At 37.8% G+C, this 20,791-nt stretch overlaps 3 protein-coding genes across 6 annotated transcripts; all 3 read left to right on the top strand.

Moving 5' to 3' along the window:
* The first annotated feature begins 3,637 nt into the window (after positions 1 to 3,637).
* On the top strand, positions 3,638 to 4,419 carry LOC122662152. The gene is made up of 2 exons (XM_043857717.1): positions 3,638 to 3,805; positions 3,905 to 4,419. The coding sequence occupies exons 1-2, from the start codon at positions 3,684 to 3,686 to the stop codon at positions 4,350 to 4,352; spliced, it is 570 nt and encodes a 189-aa protein (XP_043713652.1). The 5' UTR covers positions 3,638 to 3,683; the 3' UTR covers positions 4,353 to 4,419.
* Positions 4,420 to 13,899: 9,480 nt separating this feature from the next.
* Positions 13,900 to 15,674, top strand: LOC122660917 (serine/threonine-protein kinase-like protein At3g51990). 2 transcript variants are annotated; one of them, XM_043856173.1, is made up of 2 exons: positions 13,900 to 15,429; positions 15,490 to 15,674. In XM_043856173.1, the coding sequence occupies exons 1-2, from the start codon at positions 13,965 to 13,967 to the stop codon at positions 15,570 to 15,572; spliced, it is 1,548 nt and encodes a 515-aa protein (XP_043712108.1). In that variant the 5' UTR covers positions 13,900 to 13,964; the 3' UTR covers positions 15,573 to 15,674. The 2 variants fall into 2 exon arrangements, with proteins under 2 accessions (XP_043712108.1, XP_043712107.1); XM_043856172.1 differs by having other exon boundaries at positions 13,902 to 15,674.
* A 2,368-nt stretch (positions 15,675 to 18,042) lies between these two features.
* On the top strand, positions 18,043 to 19,279 carry LOC122662273. Of its 3 annotated transcripts, none has more exons than XM_043857856.1 (3): positions 18,043 to 18,154; positions 18,441 to 18,482; positions 18,578 to 19,279. In XM_043857856.1, exons 1-3 carry the CDS (start codon positions 18,089 to 18,091, stop codon positions 19,136 to 19,138), a joined length of 669 nt encoding a protein of 222 aa, XP_043713791.1. In that variant the 5' UTR covers positions 18,043 to 18,088; the 3' UTR covers positions 19,139 to 19,279. The 3 variants fall into 3 exon arrangements, with proteins under 3 accessions (XP_043713791.1, XP_043713792.1, XP_043713793.1); XM_043857857.1 differs by having other exon boundaries at positions 18,049 to 18,154; positions 18,441 to 18,490; XM_043857858.1 differs by lacking the exon at positions 18,043 to 18,154 and adding an exon at positions 18,273 to 18,347 and having other exon boundaries at positions 18,441 to 18,490.
* Positions 19,280 to 20,791: the final 1,512 nt, after the last annotated feature.

Below are 20,791 nucleotides of genomic sequence, written 5' to 3'. Positions count from 1 at the left end.
GATTACGAATTAACCTGTAAAAGGGTCACTTTATTTTATAGATTTCTGTATCCCATCTTTATTTCTTATACTCAGAGATTGGAAGAAAAAACTCCAAGCAAACCCATTTCATTGAATCTGTTTTTCAAAGCTTCACATATGAAAAAACAACGATTCCTGTAAAATATGTTTTTCTCAGTGTAGTTTATGTAAAATATTTTGTCAAGAATTACAAACTGAACATGGGGGAATATGTCCTGAAGAGTGTTCACCAAGATAATGGGTAAGAGTATGTTTGGTTGGGCTCTACGCTCCCCCTGTAGGTTGGGAAAGGGTTATCTTTTGGTGTGAGCTTCAAGCTTTTCTCGAGTCGCTTTCAGTCCCTTTTGTAATTATTGATGACTTTAACCTGACCCTGTGCCAAGAAGATAAGTTTGGAGGGAATGATAGTAATACTAATAGCCCTGTACCATGATGACTTCCCTTGGACCCGTTAGCTTATATACAAGTTCTTATAAGATTATATCCAAATTGATAGCGTGCTGGTTGCAAAATTTCACCCTGTTTCATTTTTCCTTTCCAGTAAGCTTTTATCAGGGGTCGGTAAATATCGGATAATATTATCATTGCTCAGCGGATTGTGTACTATATGAAACACTCCAAGGGAAGACGGGAGACGGGGTTGAGTGGCATTAAATTGGGTATGTCCAAAGCATATGATAGGTTTGAATTCTTGGGTTATCTACTCATTGGTGTGATTTAGTGAGCTATATAATCTCCACAGTCAGTTACTCAATTAAACTCAAAAGGAGGTGTTTTTAGTTTCTTTGAACCCTCTCAGGGTATCCGACAAGGTTGCCCATTATGTTCGTACTTGTTCATCATTGCAATAGAAGGATTATCATGTTTGTTAACTGTATATAGAGATCTAAACTTTTTTAGGGGTATCAAAATTTTTCGATTAGCCCCACAAATCTCTCATTTATTGTTTGGTTTGTTGAGGGTGTATTAAAACCAGTTTAGCTATTCTTCAACTCGCTGAGGACCTAACTGGTCTCTGTATAAACTACTCTAAGAGTGAAGCCAATTTTAGTAAGAATACTTCTACTAGGGTTCACTCTCAACTGTTTTAGATTCTAAGAATGAAAGAAATGTCCTCTTCATCCTCATACTTAGGTGCCCCCCTTTTCACATCTCATTCATCCAAAAGGGTTTTTCTCCCCAGTTGTACATACGGTCGAAAATAAGCTTGCTGCCTGGAAAGCCTCTCATTTGTCTCAAGTTGGTAGATCCACCGTCATTAAATCTGTTTTAGGTTCTATTTTCATGTCAACTTATACGAATTTTCGCTTTACTAAGTTTATTTGTTCTCAATTGGATTCGATTAATACTCGGTTTTGGAGGGCTGTGTTAAATGAAAAACATAAACTCTCCTTGATCTCTTAATCGTGGATATGTAAGCCTCATGTTTTAGGGTGAGTTCTATACATAATACTTCTCTCCTTCTTAGGCTTGGATGGAGGCTTCTCACAAACCCAGATGCCTTATTGAGAAAATTTCTAAAAGCAAAGTATTTTCCAACTTCCAATCCCTTAATGTCAACTTTAAATCTAAAAAGGGATCTTGGTGTTGGAATAGTATTGTGAGTATTTGGTCTCTGTTATGGACTATGGTCTGCTGGAAGGTGGGGAATGGTGAGTCTATTAATTTCTGGAATGACTTGTGAATCCCTAAATGGAATAATTTGAATATTAGTTCTATTATTATGCATTCGAATACTCTGCTCTCAGAGGTTTCAGATCTTATAGTGAATAGACAGTGGAACTCTCTCTTAGTCTAAAAGCTATTTCCCCCCTTCTATTGTTGTTGATTTTCTGGGAGGTTTTCAGATCTTTTTTTTTCTTGTTAAGTCTAATATCTCTAGATGGATCATTAAACAAAATCTTCTCCTTACTTAATCCATAGTCCATCTCCTACACCATCATTATCACGAAATGAGTTTTCTTATGTTTACTATACCATGCTATGAGACTTTGGTCAGTGATGGAAGTTTTATTCAATCTTCAAAGGAGGCAGGCTGAGCGCGCGTTTATTATTGTTCAAAATTTTCATTTCATTGCAGCTTCTATGGCATCTAGTTTTACGTAGACAACACAAGAAGCAAAAGCAAGGGGATTCCTCGAAGGGCTATGCAAAGCTCTTCCCATAAGAATCAATCATATAGACATTTAGACTGACTGTGCAGATCTTATTTTATAGATGTAGCAGGAGACATGCAACATGCCTTGGGAAGTTGTTTATGTTTTTTTTTTTATATTAAATCCACTTTAAATAACTTTTGTACTATAATTATTAAGCAATTAACAACCTCAACAACTTATTATCCCCAACCCATAATCTCACTATTAGCAAGGGGGAGTTAGTATAACTTGGACCTTCGATTGATACGTAGATAACTGCCACTAACTTTTGGGCAACGTTTGATATACAATTCTTGGAATGCATTCTAGGTTAATTTTGCATTCTGGAATGATAAAAATAGTTGTTTTTATTGCTTAAGAATGGAAAATTGTACCAGAATGCATACCAAACACAGCCTTGATTTGGCATTTATAGATTGAACATCTTATCAGGTCCATTTTAAAACTAGCCCAAATCAAGTTGAACTGGCCAACTCTTTTGACAACCCTATAGAAGAGATTAGACTGAGTTTTTGCAATTTTTTGTAACGAAGGGTGGCGTTTTGTCGTGACTCATGATTTTTATTTTTTTTTTTTGATAAAATACAAGAAAGGAAATGAAAGGAAAACCTAGGTTGAAGAATAGAATGCTTAAAAAGAGCCTCTGGTCGTTCCCAGAGCGGCCACTCTCCCCAAAACAAAAGTTAGAAATAGAGAAATGAAACGAGATTTGGGATTTTAAATTGATCGCGATACTTTGGTCGATGTCTTTGATCGACTACTCCAATCGACCAGAGAAACAGAAAGAACTAAAATATGACAAGAGTAACATGGTAAACAAAGAGAGATGCTAAGCTGATCTCGAGATATTGGGAGTGTGGGACTTAAAATAAAACTGAGAATATATATACCAACATCTGCCTAACGCAGTTGGTGAATCATGGTGTGTTTCATGGCCATGCTCTGCAGGAGGTCTTGAGTTCGAATCTCCTAGCTGGTACCGTCCCTCCTCCCCGGTTCGATCCCACCCCCTCTATACAAAATATATATATAAAGCTCCTAATTCAAAAAAAAAAAAAAAAAAAAAACTGAGAATATGTGTTGTATATCCCCTATCTTTAACACAAAGATTCCAATCAAACGGTTTTATTTTTAAGATCAAAGAACTCTCATTTACAGGTCCTCTCGAAAAACAAAAAAAATATCTCTCAATTGTAAAAGATTCTCTGGGACAATAATGAATGGTCATTTCCATGGGGTCTACCAACTATAATTTGAACCTCAAGTTTATAGACCGTAGATTCCAAACCCGCTCCACCCGCCATAACTTCACTATCAGAAATTATTTTCTCCACTTTGTTACTTCCAACTGAAAATGACGTTTTAATTTTTAATTTTTTTATTTTTTTGGGTGGCGAAGGCCAACCTCAACCTTCCCTTCTCTCTCTTCTCTCTATATTGTCTGGTACTGAGAAACAGAGTCATCACAGATTGAAGAACAGGAGAGAGAGAGAGAGAGAGAAGATGAACAACCGAGGAAGGGAAGCACCATCATCCACCGCCCTCGAGTGTTGTATGTGTGGTGATTATGGATTACCTGAGGAGCTCTTTCGATGCAAGATTTGCCTCTTCAGATTCCAACACAGGTAATTAATTAATTAATTGATCAATCACAGAAAACCCACAATTAAGTAATAGAGATAGATTATCATGAACAATCTCTTTCTTTCTCTCTACAATTGCAGATATTGCAGCAATCTCTACCCAAAAGCAGAGTCTTATAGAGTCTGTAATTGGTGTCTAAAAAGAAAGGGAAGGAAGATCATAGATGGAGCAGCACACAATTCTTCTTCCTCTTCTCTATCTTCTGCCAATAATAACAGCGAGAGACATAAAGAAGACGGCAAGAACAACAACAACAGGAAGATCAATAACAGTAGGAATGATGTGCTTATGGGTGTGAAGGCCCAAAGAGGTAATCATCTCCAATTGCATCTACAGAGTCCAATGAAGAAACAGAGGTCGCCGGATCGATCATCGACGGCAGCACGGAAGAGGTTAATAGCAAGTGGGTGTTTGGAGGAAACGCTTAGAAGGACCAAATCAGAGGAGATCCAAAAGAGTGGGATCATCAAACAGGTGTTCAGAGGTAAGGTTCGAAGGTATAAGCTTTTGGAAGAGGTCTCCAGTTAATGTATTCCAAACCCTTTTGGAATTTTTTCTTCTTCTTTAATGTAACAAAATTAGAAGAGAGAGAGAGAGAGAGGGCTTTTGGAGTGGACAATGAAAATCCTGAACTTTTGGTTCCAAATTTACAAAATCCTATTTGAGTACAGAGAATTCTACTTGAAATTTAAGTCTTAACAATGTCTCCTTGGGTGTGTTTTTTTCTTTTCTTTTTAATGGTCTCAGGTTATAAAGATAGAATATTTCATCTTTCTCTGTTTTCCAAGTTTTAGTATTGAAGGGGAAGAAGAATGATAACTTTTTTTGGTAAAAAGAAGAATGATAACTGCCACAATGAGAATTGGGGAATTAAGCCTTTTAAGGGCTGATGGAACAGAAAGAATACTTAGTGGGGTGTAGTGTAGTTTTTTATTATTGGAAGCGCGTTATTATTAGGGTTCCAATCAGTACCACTTAATTTTTTTATTTTTTTCCAGAAAACTAAAAAGGGTAAGTGTTCCTGGCAGCGGCCGTTATGCGGGACAGGTGAGAGTGTGAGAGTGTGAGAGTGTGAGACCCAACTACGGCTTCTAATTGCATCGAGCTCCTCCCCAGGAGCCCAGCGCCTAGGCCCTAGGGTGTGCCCCATCCAACAGCTGGGTTGTGCCGTATATATCTTGATGGCTGATTGATACACATGGGATGTGTGCAGCACAATCCAGCCGTTGAATGCCTCCTGGGCACTAGGTTCCTTGAAGAAGAGCCAAATCCCTTCTTATTGGTTCAATCGTAAAAAGACAAAGAATTTAGAAAAAGCTTGTAATTAACAAATCGGGCTCCATTGTAGCGCGGGGTACACTATAGATCGTGGCGTGGCACCAAAGCTCGCCATGTGGAGAAGCTCCCATTTGAACTACGTGAATCGAATTGGAAATCCTGAACGTGGTGTCTATGCGATGCATTGGAGGTTTTCTTAATTTTGAAATCCAGATTTCTAAGTTGATCTGTGCTATCCAAATGAGAATTCGTCCAAGTAGAGAGCTCTAGTGCCACGCCACAAGATCTGTAGCGCACACCCCCCCCCCCCCCACGCTACGAAGGAGCCTGATCCCTAACTAACAACGATGGTTTGTTACACGCCATCGTTATGAATTTGCCATAATGTGGAATGGAACATAAGAAAGAAAGAAAGAAAGAAAAGAAACCGATCTAAAAAGCTCAATTCAAAATCAAACCCATAACAACTCCAAAAATAAAAATTCAAAATAAACCAAACCCAAACTGAACCAAAACTAAAACCAATCGAAACTAAACCTTCCCTTATTTGATTGGTTTCGGTGTGAATTACATTCTCACCTCGAAACCGATTTAATCCAATTAAAATCAAACCCAATTGACATATAGACGGATCAGGATCAATTCCAGGGAGCTCAACGCTCAGAGTGCTGTCAGGGGACATCCAACAATTGAATTATGCCGTACATATCTCGGTACACACCTAGGAACATGTGCAACATAGCCTAATGGCTGACAGCACCCTGGGTGTGCTTGCCTCCCTGAAGACGATCTAAATTCCATATTGACACCCCTAATACATGCTACTTTACATCTTAAAATTTTCATGAACCTTGCCTTTGTGTGGAAGAGATTAATAAGAATTAAAGAGCGAAAATTAAAAAGCACATAAACCATTTCTCTGCTCTAGCACTTTTCACGGTGATAGAGGAAAAGTCTTCTGTGTAAGTTGGTCTCAATACGCTATTAATATTCTACTCCGAAAAAAAAAAAAAAAAAAACCTCTATTAATATTATAACTTAATATGTAGTGGACCCCACCCCTCAAGACCAGGTCGGCAGAACCAGGTGTGTGCTTCATGGTTTCTATCATTTGTATGAATGTATGATTAATATCCACGTGCATGTATGTCACAGTCCCACAGATGAAGATGGGTCGGATTCAAGAATTTCACTTAATATTTAGAGGTTAATTTGACTTCCATATTTGATTTTCTCTATTAACATGGAATTAAATCTCGTTCAAAATTAATTGTAATGTCCAAGTTGTCTCGGTTTTGAGCGTGGTTGAATCGAAATCCAAAGTTGAAACTCATGACCGAAACCCAAGTTTCGACCTTGAATTTCAACTTAGGAAGTTTCAATGTCAAAATCTCAATTTTGGCTTGATTCAAATCGGAAAATTATCCTCTTCAATTTTTTAAAGTGTGGTAGTGCGGCAGTATTAAGTGGAGATGTATGTTCGGACTGTTGAATGCGACAACTACCAAGTATCAACATTTAGCACTGTCACACTTTAGGAATTGAAGAGGATAATAATCCGATTGAAACCAGGTCCGAAACTAAGATCTCAATCCTTATATACCTAGGGACTTATTGTCTCGAGAAAATTATTTATAGTTATAGTTGGTCCCACAGCATTACATGTGTCGTATCCGAATTAGTTCCACATGTGAGATTGTTTTGTTAAAACTATTAAGTCTCATTTAATTCTATGGTAAGTGGATTAAGCGTGTTTGGGCTTGTGGTCCTCTTGGATTGAGAACTGAGCATCTTTCAGTCCCATCTCTCATACATCTATGTGTCTCTATTTTTAACAACTCTGCTTCTGATAAACAATCTTTTATTTGGGTTTTGTCTATTTTTATTATTATTTATTATTTTATTTGGTATGTAAGAAACAAGGTGGTTATACATGGCTTGCAAGCCAATCCTCTCTTTATCATTAACAATGTTCTGAAATGGGCTAGTGCTATGAATATCAGACCCCTTCCAAGCCTACTACCATGCTGGAGCAACTACAATGTACTTCCAACCCTTTATGGTTGCATGTGCCTATTGATTCTCTTTTGAAATCACATGATTTATTGGTCGTAGGAATTTTTGAATCCGCTCTTATGTTAGCAAAGTGGACCTTTAAACATTTGCTAGATGGCCAAGATTTTCTAACAGGTGCAGGTCATATTCTAACACAGGATTGGATTTACGTGAGGCTGAACTATTTGGATTGCTACAGGGATGGGAAAGAGCATAGACTGAACGGATCCTATATAGCACGTGTGGATTTCTAACAAGGATATAATCTCTACGATCTCCTACGAAATCCTCATACCCAACCTATCCCCTGGAATCTCGTTCAAAGTTTTTTGACTTTTGCTGATGCAACACTAAACTTTTGTAATCTCATCTTTTATAACTGTACAAAGGAACAAACACTGCTAGGTATCTAGATGTACTCCGTTCTTTAAATAATATATCCTTTTTATTCTCATAAAATATATATATGGTCGGTGAGGGTTTTCTGTGTTTTTTTTTTTTTTTTTTTTTCATTTATTTAATTTATTTATTGGGGATACGACCTTCTCTGAGGTAATTGACAAAGGCAAATCCCATAAGGTCGGTGGTCTCAATAGTTTTATAAATTGAGATACGTTTGATATATAAAGGAGAGAAAATACAAAAATATATAAAATGGACATGGGACGCTGTGTTAGTGTTGGGCTGTCACATAACCTTCCACGGATTAATGAGATGCCCAGATCTTGTTCTTGTTCCTTTTGAACATAATAGAATACTTCTTCTTGTTCCATTGAAAACTAGGGGTGTCAATCGATCAGTTTAGTCCGGGTTTGGTCCAGATTTTTTTATTTTGGTATGATTGTTAAGGAAATCGAAACCAAAACAATAAGGACTTTTCAGTTGATATAGCAAGATGTATCCTATATTCATAGATCCAAGAATTGGAATCAGATAGGTTGAATCAGCGAAATCGATCTAGGTCAATCCCAATTTTGATCGATCTGGTTCGACCGATCCCAGAACTAATATAGCAAGATGGATCATGTATCTTATATTCATAAAATAAAAATAAAAAGTGATATATAGGATGATGTTTCACAACGAATTAAAATAGGATGGATGAAGTGGAGAGGTGCTGTGCGGAGTCTTGTGTGATTGGTGTATTTCTTTAAAACTTAAAGAAAAATTTTATAAGACCGTCATATGACCGACTGTAATGTGTGGTTTGAAATGTTGGATAGTTAATAAGCATCATATAAATAAACTCAATATAACGAAGATGAGGATGTTGAGATGGATGAATGGCAAAACTAGGATAAAGTAAGAAATAATCATATTAGAGCTGATTTGGGAGTAGCTCTTACTTGATAAGTTACGAAAAAATCGTTTGAGGTGACATGGTCATGCTCAATGGAGGCCTTTGAATCCTCAAGTATGGAGGAGTGATTTGATTCATATTGAATGAAATAAAAGAGCCAAGGGCATACGTAAAATGACCTTACGAGAAGTGTTGAGGAAAGATATGCATAACTTTGGCCTTGTATTAAGTATGACTTCGAATAGAGTTGATTGGAGGACAAAGACCCATGTCGTCTACCCCATTTAATTGAGATAAGGCTGATTGAGTTGTTGTTGTTGGCTCGACCGATCCCTTTCAAAATCTAAGGTTAGGGCAGATTTCATCCGATATCTAGCATGAAACTTGTCACATAATTAACTCGAACGGATAAAGTACCTACCTAATGGGTTGGGTACCTCCTAGCTAAAATAAGGAGGCCAATACAAGCTTAGCTTCCAAGAAGGGAGAAAATAACTATGGTATGGTAGTATCATTGAGGAATTAACTATGTTAAGAACATCATTTCTAGTAAAAGACGGGTAGTTATTCATGTAACAATGGAAGTTGATGTTTCCGAAAATCATAAAATAAATCTAAGTCATTTAATTTTATATTTTTTAATCTAATCTAAATCATCTATTCCCAATCAAAGTTGGGAGAGTGCACAATAATGTCTAAACTACTAATACAAATCCATAGGCATACACAGGATGAATGCGAATACAAAATGATCATGATATATTTGATTGAATTAGATATATCATCTACTCGTGATATGATAGATGCCTTGTGACATTTGAAAAAATAGCAGACATTTGTGACAATAATAATTTTTTTTTTTTTATAGTTTACTGTATAAATAAAAGAAATAATGAAGGATTAAAAAAGAAGAAGCAAGAATCATAGTAAGATAGAGTAATGAGCCAAGGGGTCTTAAATTTTAGGAATTTTAAAGATTCTTTTTGTTGGTTGTTGGGTTTCCATTCCTGCCATGCTTGATTCGACCCAATGCTTTGACTAATTGAACGATAAATTTCACGAAAATATCAGAATTTTAGTTACAAGTGTCATTTTTTTTTTTTTTCAATGAAAAAGAAAAAATTTATTCCTCAAAGAGAATAGAAAGTTTGTACATCATGCTAAAAAGGGGAATGGGGGTTCTATTAGTGATTGTAAAGAGGACCAAAGAGCGTAGGATTCTAAACCAGAGATTGTTTTTATGTCTTATAATTACATTTGAAAGTTGGAAGTTAGTTCAACAAGTTCAAGATAGGAGGGGAGGAGATTCCAAGGTGTTTAAACTAAAGCAATCACAAAGATGAGAGAGCAGAGAAGAGCAGAACATAATTTAATGTGGTTCGGTCACCCTAGATGGATGCCTACGTCCACAGTGCAAGTTCCCCGCTCAACTATATTCTTGGGGAGAGTTTATTCCCTTTAAATTATGGTGTATACATGTGAGGAATACAATCACAACAAGACTCATGATAACATTCGGACTCTTCATCACGATAAGACTTGGATTCTACCAAGTTCCCTGATATGCAACGATGGAGGTGTCCAAGTTTATCCACTTCTCTAATGTGATTGAGATTGAGTTTCCCTAATTCGTCAACACAAGTAATACACATATCTCCTCAGAGATTCAACAAAACATGTAGATCATAGTTATTTATCCAAATTTCTTTGAGGTGGATTTTATCCCTCAATGCGTGTTTCGACCCCTACAAGATTCCAAAAAGCTCAGCTTTCATTTTGTCGGTCGAACAAGTAAATCCTCCAGATGTTAAAACACTCAAATTATCAAGCAAAAAATAATACGCCCATCCTGTTAGTCCTATTGAAGGTGTCAATTGATTCTGATCATTCGATTTGATTCTGATTTGGTTTAAGATGGTCAACATAAAAACCAATACCAAAATGTATTGTAGTTGGTTCACAATTCACCTTCTTTAATTCATAACCGAACCATTTTAATTCAATTCGGTAATATCCGGGTTTCAGTCTCGATTGTAGTTCCATATTTTATTTTATTTTTTTGAATGAGATCTTGTTCCTTTAACACCCTATTTTAGCTGGTGAGTTTTCTAAGGATAATTCAATTAATTACTCACGAGCCTTAATAAATAATAGATTCCAACTCTCTAGAGTATAATCTCTTAATCGTCACAAAAAAATTCCTTTGAACCTCAATCTCATTTTGCGCAGGTTTTAGGGGTCTCAGGTTAATGGCAATTAATAATTAGTTGGTCAAGAATAGAGATGTTGAGGTAATTAATGAAAAAGGAGTTAGTTACTTTGGGTCTTCAAAGGATTGAAAAAGAAAGGGAAGGGTTTTAAATTCGTCAATCCGGGTGGGAATTTGTTAGTGGTCATATGATCACATCACGAGTGGTCAAGAGATTCTTCTATTTCGATGGCTACAGGAAATAAGACTGAGAGTTTGTTGATGCAGGTGACATCTCATTGTATAGTCGCATCAGTAGTGAGCAAGAGATTCTTCCTATTCAATGGTTGAAGCAAAACTTTTGTGTAATTAGTCTAACAAATAGCTTTCCTTGAAATTATTCTCCAACATTTTTCTTTTTCGGGTCTTTGGCATCACTATGCCCATTGAAGTATAACTCTTCACGATTTGCCACTTGGCAAGACAAGGGTTAGATTATGTGATAGAAGACCACATATACACCTTAATGTCTAAATTTTAGTCCAAAATAAGCAAGGAAAGTTGTTCGAATTCTTTTTTTTTTTTGTTCAAAAGTAAAAGTATCAAAATGACATCAAGTGGAGATGAATATAAAATACAAAATGACATCTTTTTAGTTACTTCATTCATCTACTCATTTTAAGTTGAATTGTACTAATGAGATGCTTGTTTGATCCTCTATCATAGGAGTGTCAATTCTAAGCCCACACCGGTAGAACCGACATTTCTTGACCGGTGAAAGCCTGAAACTGACACAACACGTTAGCTAAACGTGTTGAGCTAAGGCCCGACATGTTAGCTAAATTTTTCATTCATAGTGCAAGGGGTTGGATTGACGGGTGTCCGACCAAGTCCAACATGTTTAAGCTCGCCTATGAACCGTTGTTTTAACTCTTTTACCCCTTAAATTCTCTATTTTATTCCAAACATACCCCCTTCTTAATCTCCTTGATAAATCTATCTTCTCACATTACCTAAGCTATATACAAAGGACTATGGGTCAAGTAAAAACATAAAATTGATAATTGCTATAGAGTCAACGGGCTAAAACTAAATGAAGCACATAATCAAAACCATTTATATGTATGTCCATTGATATTGAGGCCCATAGAACTCCAAATTCATTGAGATTTACTTATTTAGCTGTTAATCTAGTAAGGAACATTTTCTCATGTAAGTTTTTATTTCATCCCAAAAAATTGAATCTTGTTAGGACCAAACTTACTGTTACGGTGAAATTCAAGCTGAAGTTTACCTGGCCGAGCTGCACTGCACAAGTAGACAACACAAGACAAAAGAGTGCCTACTTGAACCGGTTAATACACTTCGATGCCTAAGTCAGATCTCTGCAACAGATAAAATGCTCAAATCCAAAGAGTAGGAAGTGAGAAAGTCTCCTTTACCTGGGATAGGCGTTGCAATTTATAGGGTTGAGACAATAGATCGATATGGGACTTACTTGATTGGAGATGATAAGTAGTGTCACATGTATGTGTAGGTGTCATCTCTAGAACGAGACATCTGTCATGTTGGGAGTCACAAAGACAATGTGACCTTGGCTGGCTCGAACTATGGTCAGGTTAATTAACCACATAGGCTTAGATGCTTGTTACCCAAGTTTTGGGTCTTATGTGAGTGGATGAGGCCGATTCCCGACCTCGGTCATCTGGCCGACTCAGTAGTCGCTCTTCGGAATGATCAATTTGGGTTTACACCCGATATCCAGTCTGAGCACCTGGTTTGGCATAATTAGGTCCGCCCAAGATTCGTGTGGTTCAGTCCAGGTCGGACGGTCGGTTCAATTGATCTCTTGATTCATTATGTATCGCTTGATGATTGGTCGATTATAATTATGATTTATCACTTACATATCTTGATTGTAGCCCATTTAGTATGAACACATTTATAAGCACGTTTAGCTCATTTGATATGAACCTAATTATAGATCGATATCCGACCGACCGTTTAGCCTATGAGGATCAATTACTTAAACGGACCGATTACAGTGTGGGATCTTAAAGTAGAGGAGAGCAATCAGGTTTGACCAAAATCAAACCGGACCAGACCAACTCATTGACACCCATACTCTATCACATGAAGTAATCTATATATTACTTTTATACTTCACTAAACATAGTGACGAGGAAGAGAACCCTTTCTTTATTTTTGAGAGTATTGAGTTAGAATTTAAAAATTCACATCGATTTGGTCAGTCATCGTCTCATCGGTGACTTCACGTAATGACAGAGTGCTCTCCCTAAGAATCTGGATTAACCCTCAAATATCATAAATTTATCAGACACCAATGAAGATTTTGCCTTCCTCCTTAAGTCTATTGAGATAAGAAGACAAATTAACAAGGAACAAACCAGAAACATTAGTAACGGAAGTCAACCTCAAATACTTGAAAATGATTTATTTGGTGCATTCGTCGACGCTAACCAAACCCCAATTGTCGCCATTTACGGTGGTTGTTCCTACGTCCCTTTCTCTCTCCACTCCCCCACCACATCACCTCTTACTTTGTCTATTTTTTTTGGGTTTTCGAGTCTTCTTCCATCCAAACGATGCACTTGCAGACTTCCATATACTTACTCCATTCCTTTCTTCACAGCAAAAACAAGAAAAAACCAGAGATACCCTTTAGAGTTTCGAGTCTCCTACGTCTTCCCCATTAAAGATTGTAGACGATAACTCATTAACTGACCAGACAAAATGTTAAATTCCCAATTCCCCATCTACCACAAACTTCAACAACTTTCTGGCCCACCAAATTCCCCTCACCAAATCTAACCTTCCTTATCTCCTAAATCAATTTCTACTTCTATTTCATTCCATGAATTCTAGCTTTTTAGATCATAAATTTTAAATTTATCTTGTTTTCCTTTTTTGTGTTTTTTAAATTGGTAAAGAAGTTCTAAAGATTTCAAATTTAGATTATCTAGCCACTTTACCTCAGATTCCAGACCTCTTTTTTGACTAAATCACCTCCTCAAAGTCTTCCCTTGTTATTAAAATATTACCAAACACAGTATTATAGTTTCTACTTGGGAGTTGAGAGTTGAAAATCTTTCCCTCTCCCCTTCACTAAAGTCTTAAAAGTTGAAAAAGCTGTAAAGCAGACACTACAGGGAGTACTACTGTTTGGAAACTTTGATTCTTATCCCATGCTTCGTTCCCACAGTAATGGCTCTTGCCGTTCTCGATTCAATATTAGCCTTTTCACTCTCCTTCTTTCCCTCACCATTGTAGAATCTGAGCTAAACAGAACCACCTCCAAATGGGTTATCATCCCTTCTCTTGTAAAGCAGAGTACGCCATTGCCGTCTGCGATTCCTATAATTGGAACCCAAAAAAGAAGCAGCAGCACCGGCGGCATAACAATGTTCGAAATTTCTCCTACACTGAACTAGAATCCGCCACCGGTGGCTTCTCCCCTGCGAGCTTTCTTGGTAAAGGCAGCCATGGCATGGTTTACAGAGCCGTCATCGACGGCGGAAACCTCATCGCCGCCGTCAAAAAGATGAACACCGCCGCAACAGCTTCGACAGTTCAAGACTACAACGCTAACAACAGCCCAGCAGACAACGAGATCGAAATCCTCTCACGAATCCGAAACCACCGCCTAGTGAACCTCTTGGGGTACTCTGTCGACCCCAAAGAGAAGAAACTACTGGTGGTTGAGTACATGCCAAACGGTTCTCTCTACGATCTTCTCCATTCCAACCCTCGACCGCCCGGTTGGTCGAAGCGAGTCCGGTTCGCTTTACAGACCGCCAAAGCTGTCGAAACTCTGCATTCTTCGAACCCTCCGGTTATCCACAGAGATATAAAGTCTTCTAACGTTCTTCTCGACGGCAATTGGAACGCTAGATTGGGGGATTTCGGGCTTGCTCTGAGAGGACACGTGGAGGATGTGAGGATAAGGTGTACGCCCCCGGCGGGCACGTTAGGGTACCTCGATCCAGGGTACATTGCGCCGGAGAATCTGAGCACCAAGAGCGATGTCTTCAGTTTTGGAATTCTTTTGTTGGAGATCATCAGTGGCCGGAACGCCATTGATATGAACTATAGTCCGCCGTCGGTGGTGGATTGGGCTTTGCCGATTATCCAAAAAGGTAATTTCACTTCGCTTTGTGATACTCGGGTCGGTTCACCCGAAGACCCATCGGTGGTCCGTAAACTGGCTGTGTTGGCCGCTCGGTGTGTCGCGGCGAATGCAGAGAAGAGGCCAGCCATGGCGGAAGTGGTGGGTTGCCTTAATGTTGCTCGCAAGAGAGTGAACTCGCCGGTTTGTGGCAATATCAGGTGGCGGGTTAAGAAACCGTCGCCGTCGTTGGGAGCCCAAGTGTTTGATGATGCTGAGGTTGAGGTTGATGTTGTGAAGAGCTCTAGACATGGTAGTCGAAATTCTTCGATGAGGAGCAGAAGAGCGTCTAGTGTTCAGCCCATTATGGATTTTGGGGTTGAATTGAATGGTTCTGTGAGAAAGCGTGGTGGCAGATCCAAATCGATTGGTTCTGTTACTGAGATGAAAATGGAATATGAGGGTGATTTCGCAGTGAACCAGCTTGCAGTGGCGAGGAGGAGATCGGGAGTGTTTGTTAAAATGCCTTCTTACAGATTGAACAAATCCAAGTCTATGGGGGTAATGCAAGCCAGGCGCTTGGAACACAATGGTGATAGTGGGTTAGTGTTTCAGTTGGTTAGGCATCCGTATCTTGGTGGGTTAGATGATTCAAGACCTTTGATGAGTGTGGATGAAGCTCCACACAAGATGGTGATAGAGAAGAAGCAAACTTCTTCTCATCTTCGTGGGTCTGATGATTCAAGACCTTTGATCAGTGTGGAAAAAGTTAAACAGAAGAAGCTGATAGAGAGGAAGTGATCTGTGTAGAATTAATTTGGGGATTCAGTTTGTTCACATTCTGTTATTTGTAACAATTTTCCTTTCTCTGTGGATTTATTCCCAAATTAGTGACCTTTTCATCTATGTTTTGTTGTTATAGTCATTCAAGTATCTAGTTAGATCCATTAGGTGAAATGAATTATCCATAGCTCTTATTTTGGAGAAGTTATGTGATGTTCTGTTCTTTCGCTTGCAAATAGCTGGCATCTGGGAATGGTAACTAGTGGTCCAGTGGGAGGTTTAGATAGCCCACCCTAAAGTCTGAGGTTCTTTTATGGCTGCAATAAATATGTTCAATTTTCTCCTTAGCACATATCAGGTATCAATTTGGCAAACCAAGTTAGATAACTTGGGTGACAATTGGGTCATCTTTGAAGATGAAGATGTGATTTAAGGATGATAAACCATCCCATCTGACACTATTAGTGCCCAAAATTTTCCTATAATGGTGACATCTCACTCTCAGAGCTTTGAAGTCATGCTTTAAGAGAAAAAAGCACTTTAATGTCCTCTAATTCAAGTGCTTGATATCTTTGAAAAGTGTCATGTACAAGTAGTTAAATATAATCTTGGGCGCTCTTGCTTTTTTCTTCCTGCATCTGCTCACTCTGGCTGCACCTTGGTTAATTAGAAAATACAATGGTAGGTTGTCCAAGCTCGCATAGATATGCAAGTTTGCCAACTATCTGCAACTGAAGTGTGTTGGAGCCATCATAGACTTTGTTAATTACTTGCCAAGGAGTTGCAACCATTAAGGCCTGCCATTGGAATATAGTGTGGCAGTGCATCATTGTAACAAAATGAAATTCACTTGGAGGGCAGATGAAGCCATTGTGTTTTCCCCCCAATATAGCCTGCAACAAGACTTAAAACGGTGTCGAATCCTGCAAACGGTAGCTATGCTTCCTGTATTGTTACTAATAATTAACCTTACGAAAAATGCAGCATATTGTAGTCTATCTGATTGAACTGAAGGTTTCAGCCAAAGCTTTGCCCCAGGTTGATTGTACCTGAAACAGAGGCATGGACTGTTTGGTTTGTGGGAATTTTGGACAGAAATGCACAGCTGCTGCCTGACCATGAAGGATATTTGGCACTTGACAGCCAGCAGCGTCTTCTACAGCAACCTATCTTAACTGTAATTAAGAGTGTCTTAAAGTTGTTCACCAATTGATTGTTCACTCAAGATCGTGGCATATAGAATGTTGGCTCCACTGCAACTTCGCAGTTGTAAGCACTAAGCTTTAAGTGATGACCTAACCCATCACTCCAAATCGATCTCTAAGCATTCCACAACTAGGTCTCACACAAACTTGAGACTTAGTCCATTTTGATTGCTTAATTATTCCCCACATCGACCTCAGGTGTCTTTATGAACAACCCAGAACCATGAAGCCAACCATGCTTGAGAGGGAAAGCTGTTCTTAAGCTATAAGCATGGTATGGATTGGCAAACCAGCCAAAGACTCCTTGAGCAAGAAGATGGAGCACAATTGTTCAGTTGCTCATTGGTCTGAAAAAGCAAATTGAACACCAAAACCAAAACAGTGTATATATTTCATGAAATTAGTGTTAAAAGATATTGTGCCAAGGAAGAAAAATCCTTTTCAATAAGGGATTAATCCAACATAGATTGGTCCTGTAGAAGTCAATCGAAGTCTTATCCTCACTTCGACTGCACAAGTCTTGTTCTTTCATTCTTTAGTACTTCATGCCTCAAATCAAACACCAAATAAATTTTAACATGAATAAATGTTATCAAATTCACCTGAAAAGAAGTATTACAAATTTCTCTGTCTGCGTATGATCAGAATGCGACTGATTAATGTTGTCGAACAATTGAAACAAAGGTTTTCTGCTTCTCTAGCAAAATAGATTAACAGCACTGGTTACTAATAAAAATTCCATAGCTGTCTATTGATTACTGGTGATGAAGGTGATAACTCTAGTTATAACTTCCATAGTACTAATAAAAGACCAGAGAAAACTCATATTCAAATGGCATCAAGCATCTGATAACATTTCTGGTATAAAGCATGCAAGAGATATCTAGTAATGACTGGTCAACTGCAGGGTTCAAGGTCAACCTCAGGTGTGCCCCAAGTCTGTAGAAGTGTAGCCAAGATAGAACCAAATTTAAGTAGGTAAGGGGGGGACCTTGGAAGGGTAGTAGGGAACCCTTCAAGGCTTAAACAAATACTAACATTGACTCACGTGTTGACCCTATATTGATTGTGCTTTAAGGGCAACCTAGAACCCTCTATTCCTTCCACGTAAAGTAGGCATTTGCTTTGAAGCTCTTGGGTTTTAATGCCTCCCATATTACTAGGGGTTTTAGGTAGAGAGCTTTGGCGCCTAAATTTGAATGAACTCCACTCCAACAACACTTCAAATCATCATTTTCTCCTGAAAATTCCCTTTTAATGTCGTTATCGTTCTCTGTGTATGATAGATCACCATCCCAAAGTGTCCAAATCAATCTACTAGCTTTAAAAATGAGAATGAATCAACCAACACCAACATGGAGCAGCAGGAGAAGAACACAAGTATGGAATTACAAGGTCCACTGGTTTTAATATCTTACTCTGTTTTCTTTCCTGTTTCCATTTTGACAAAGTTTTGATAAGTAATAATATATTCCTATTGTGGGTTTTGCAGATAACTATGAAAATGCTACTAGCTTTAAAAATGAGGATGAATCAATCAACACCAACATGGAGCAGCAGGGGAAGAACACAAGTGTTGAATTACAAGGTCCACTGGTTTTAATATTCTACTCTGTTTTCTTTCCTGTTTCCATTCAAAGCTTTGATAAGTAATAATAGATTCCTATTGTGGGTTTTGCAGATAACTATGAAAATGCAATTCAAAGGAACCATATCAGTCTTGGTGGAGTGGTGAAAAACTCTCTATCTTGTTCCTCTTTACTTGTTTAATTACTTACAGTTCTACTTCTTTGTAATAATGGTAGCAACTTGAAACAGATCACTGTTAAAGATATCCACTTGGAGACCAATTGTAACATCTCCATGTCGAACGAGGAATGGAAGATACGCGCTGATCTAGAGGCTGATATGGAAAGGGATTTGGAAGAAGAGATTAAAGATGGTATTTGCCATCTTGCTTTTCGATTGTACCGGCTTTATCAACACCAGAGGGACAGGAATGCAAGAGAATCATCAAGAAGTGGCAACAAAACTGGATCAGCATTTGATAAGAAAACATTTTCAGAGGTGAACATAACAATTAAGATGGAAGGAGATTCCAAAATTGAAATAAATGAGATCAAGAAAGTAGCTCATGAAAAGAATAGGCCTCGGAGTACTTACAGTTCAGAAGGTAAGCAAGGAAACATATTCCCTGGTAATACCAAGAAATTCAATTGGGTAAATACTCTCCGATCGGGGAATCGTACTCCTGCTGTTATTAAGAATGTTCATGGTGTTCATCCAAATATTAAACATGAAGTGAAGGAAAGGAGAAACTGCAAGCGACCTGTGAATGTAGCAAATGGTAAGTTACTTGAAGTAGGATGGAGGAATTAAGAACTTAAAAAGGGTTAATTCCACACAAATATTAGTCCAACTGTATGAAAATAATGGCTTTTTAAAGGCCTAGATGTGGGTTTTGAAGCTTATGACTTTAATTTGCTTGAATAAGGATTGTCTTCATGAAGGCTAATGTGATATTCTAGAACTAAAAAAGAATGAAAAGCTTTGATGGGAACTGTAATTAATAAAAGGGAATTTCCAAGCTTCAGAGTGGATCATACATCCTTTTGTGTTTAAGCTTAGACCATCTTTCCATGTTTTTTGTTGTTGGATGAGTTTGGAAAAAAATAATGAGAATTCCAGTAAAGGTATACTTGTAATATTTCAATTATATTTTCATAAAGAAAATGTCAAAGTCAGATTCTGAGAGCCTCATGAGATTTCCAGTTCAATCAAAAAGTTAAAAAGAATAATTTTTGTTTTCCATCCCTTCTTATTTTATGGGGTTTACATGCCAAGTTGCATTGTGTTGTGTTTGTGTAGGTAATGACTTTCCCAAAATTGCTGGACTAGGTAAACACTAGGGATGCTTAATTCTAAAGAGTTTTCTTGTGAATGGACAAATGGGTTATAAAATTGTTTAAGCTCCATTCGTTTCGGCGTAAAATTTTATCAGAAAAATTTTACAAGTTGAGAAGTTTTCCAGTACTTGTTTTTCAATGAAAACAAACATTAGAAAAAAAATTTCGAACGCCAAAACAAATAGAGCCTTTAAGAAATAGTTCAACTAATATAGAGTGCATCAGAAAAACATGGACAACTGAGCGACTACATGGATGCATGAACATAAATGTGAGGGTATTTGTTTGAAAATGATTTTAAAATTCGGCGTGTGGCCATCCACATCATTCTATCACATGGCTCAAAAGAGGAATCATTGTGATAAACTTATGAATAAAGATTTTTAAAATGAAAATAAGCCTCTTTTTTTTTTTTAATGGAACCAAAGGATTCCTCCTTATGGAGCATAATTAAGCCTCTTGGTTTAGAACTTCGGATAGCGAAAATTCAAGCAGTCATGGATACTGAGAATTCAAAGATATGTTATGGCAAAAAAATAGGGGTACAAATTATTTGACACCTTGAGGATTGTCAACAAAAAAATCCCTTTAATTAAACATGTTAAATCTAGATTATCAGATTGGTGGGTGCCAATTAAGGCCACTAATTTGCATATTTCAATTGAAATCAAACTTAAGATATTTAGAAGGTCTCAATTCCTAAGAATGCAAAGAATCACCATATGATTTTAACACAAATTAGTTAAGTCCCTATTGTTTGGCCTTTCATGGTCAAAACTCACCCAACATGAAACACTTATAACCACCCTCCCCCCAAATGAATAAATGGGGTGTTGTTCTCTGTGCCGCAGTGCAGGCTGTGCCCAGGCACATGGGGGTGGGCGCAATGACCACCCTACCCCCCTGAGTGGTAGGCCCATGTGTCTGGGTGCAGCCTGCACTGCGGTACTGAGAACAATTCTCCCTAAATAAATAAAAGTAATGAGGAAGAAGAAATGTAACAATGTGATACCAGCCATCTAAACCAACGCTTGGTTACTTTTCTTGGGAAGATGTGTAGAAACTGAATTGATCTTTTGTTTGGTTGGACCAGGAAAACATAAGAGAAAATTAAAGGGGTAAGTTT

This window comes from Telopea speciosissima, chromosome 5 (genome assembly GCF_018873765.1).
Source record: "Telopea speciosissima isolate NSW1024214 ecotype Mountain lineage chromosome 5, Tspe_v1, whole genome shotgun sequence".
Taxonomy (NCBI): domain Eukaryota; kingdom Viridiplantae; phylum Streptophyta; class Magnoliopsida; order Proteales; family Proteaceae; genus Telopea; species Telopea speciosissima.
The sequence above is the reverse complement of the archived record's forward strand: the minus strand, read 5'-3'. Positions and strand labels throughout refer to the sequence as shown.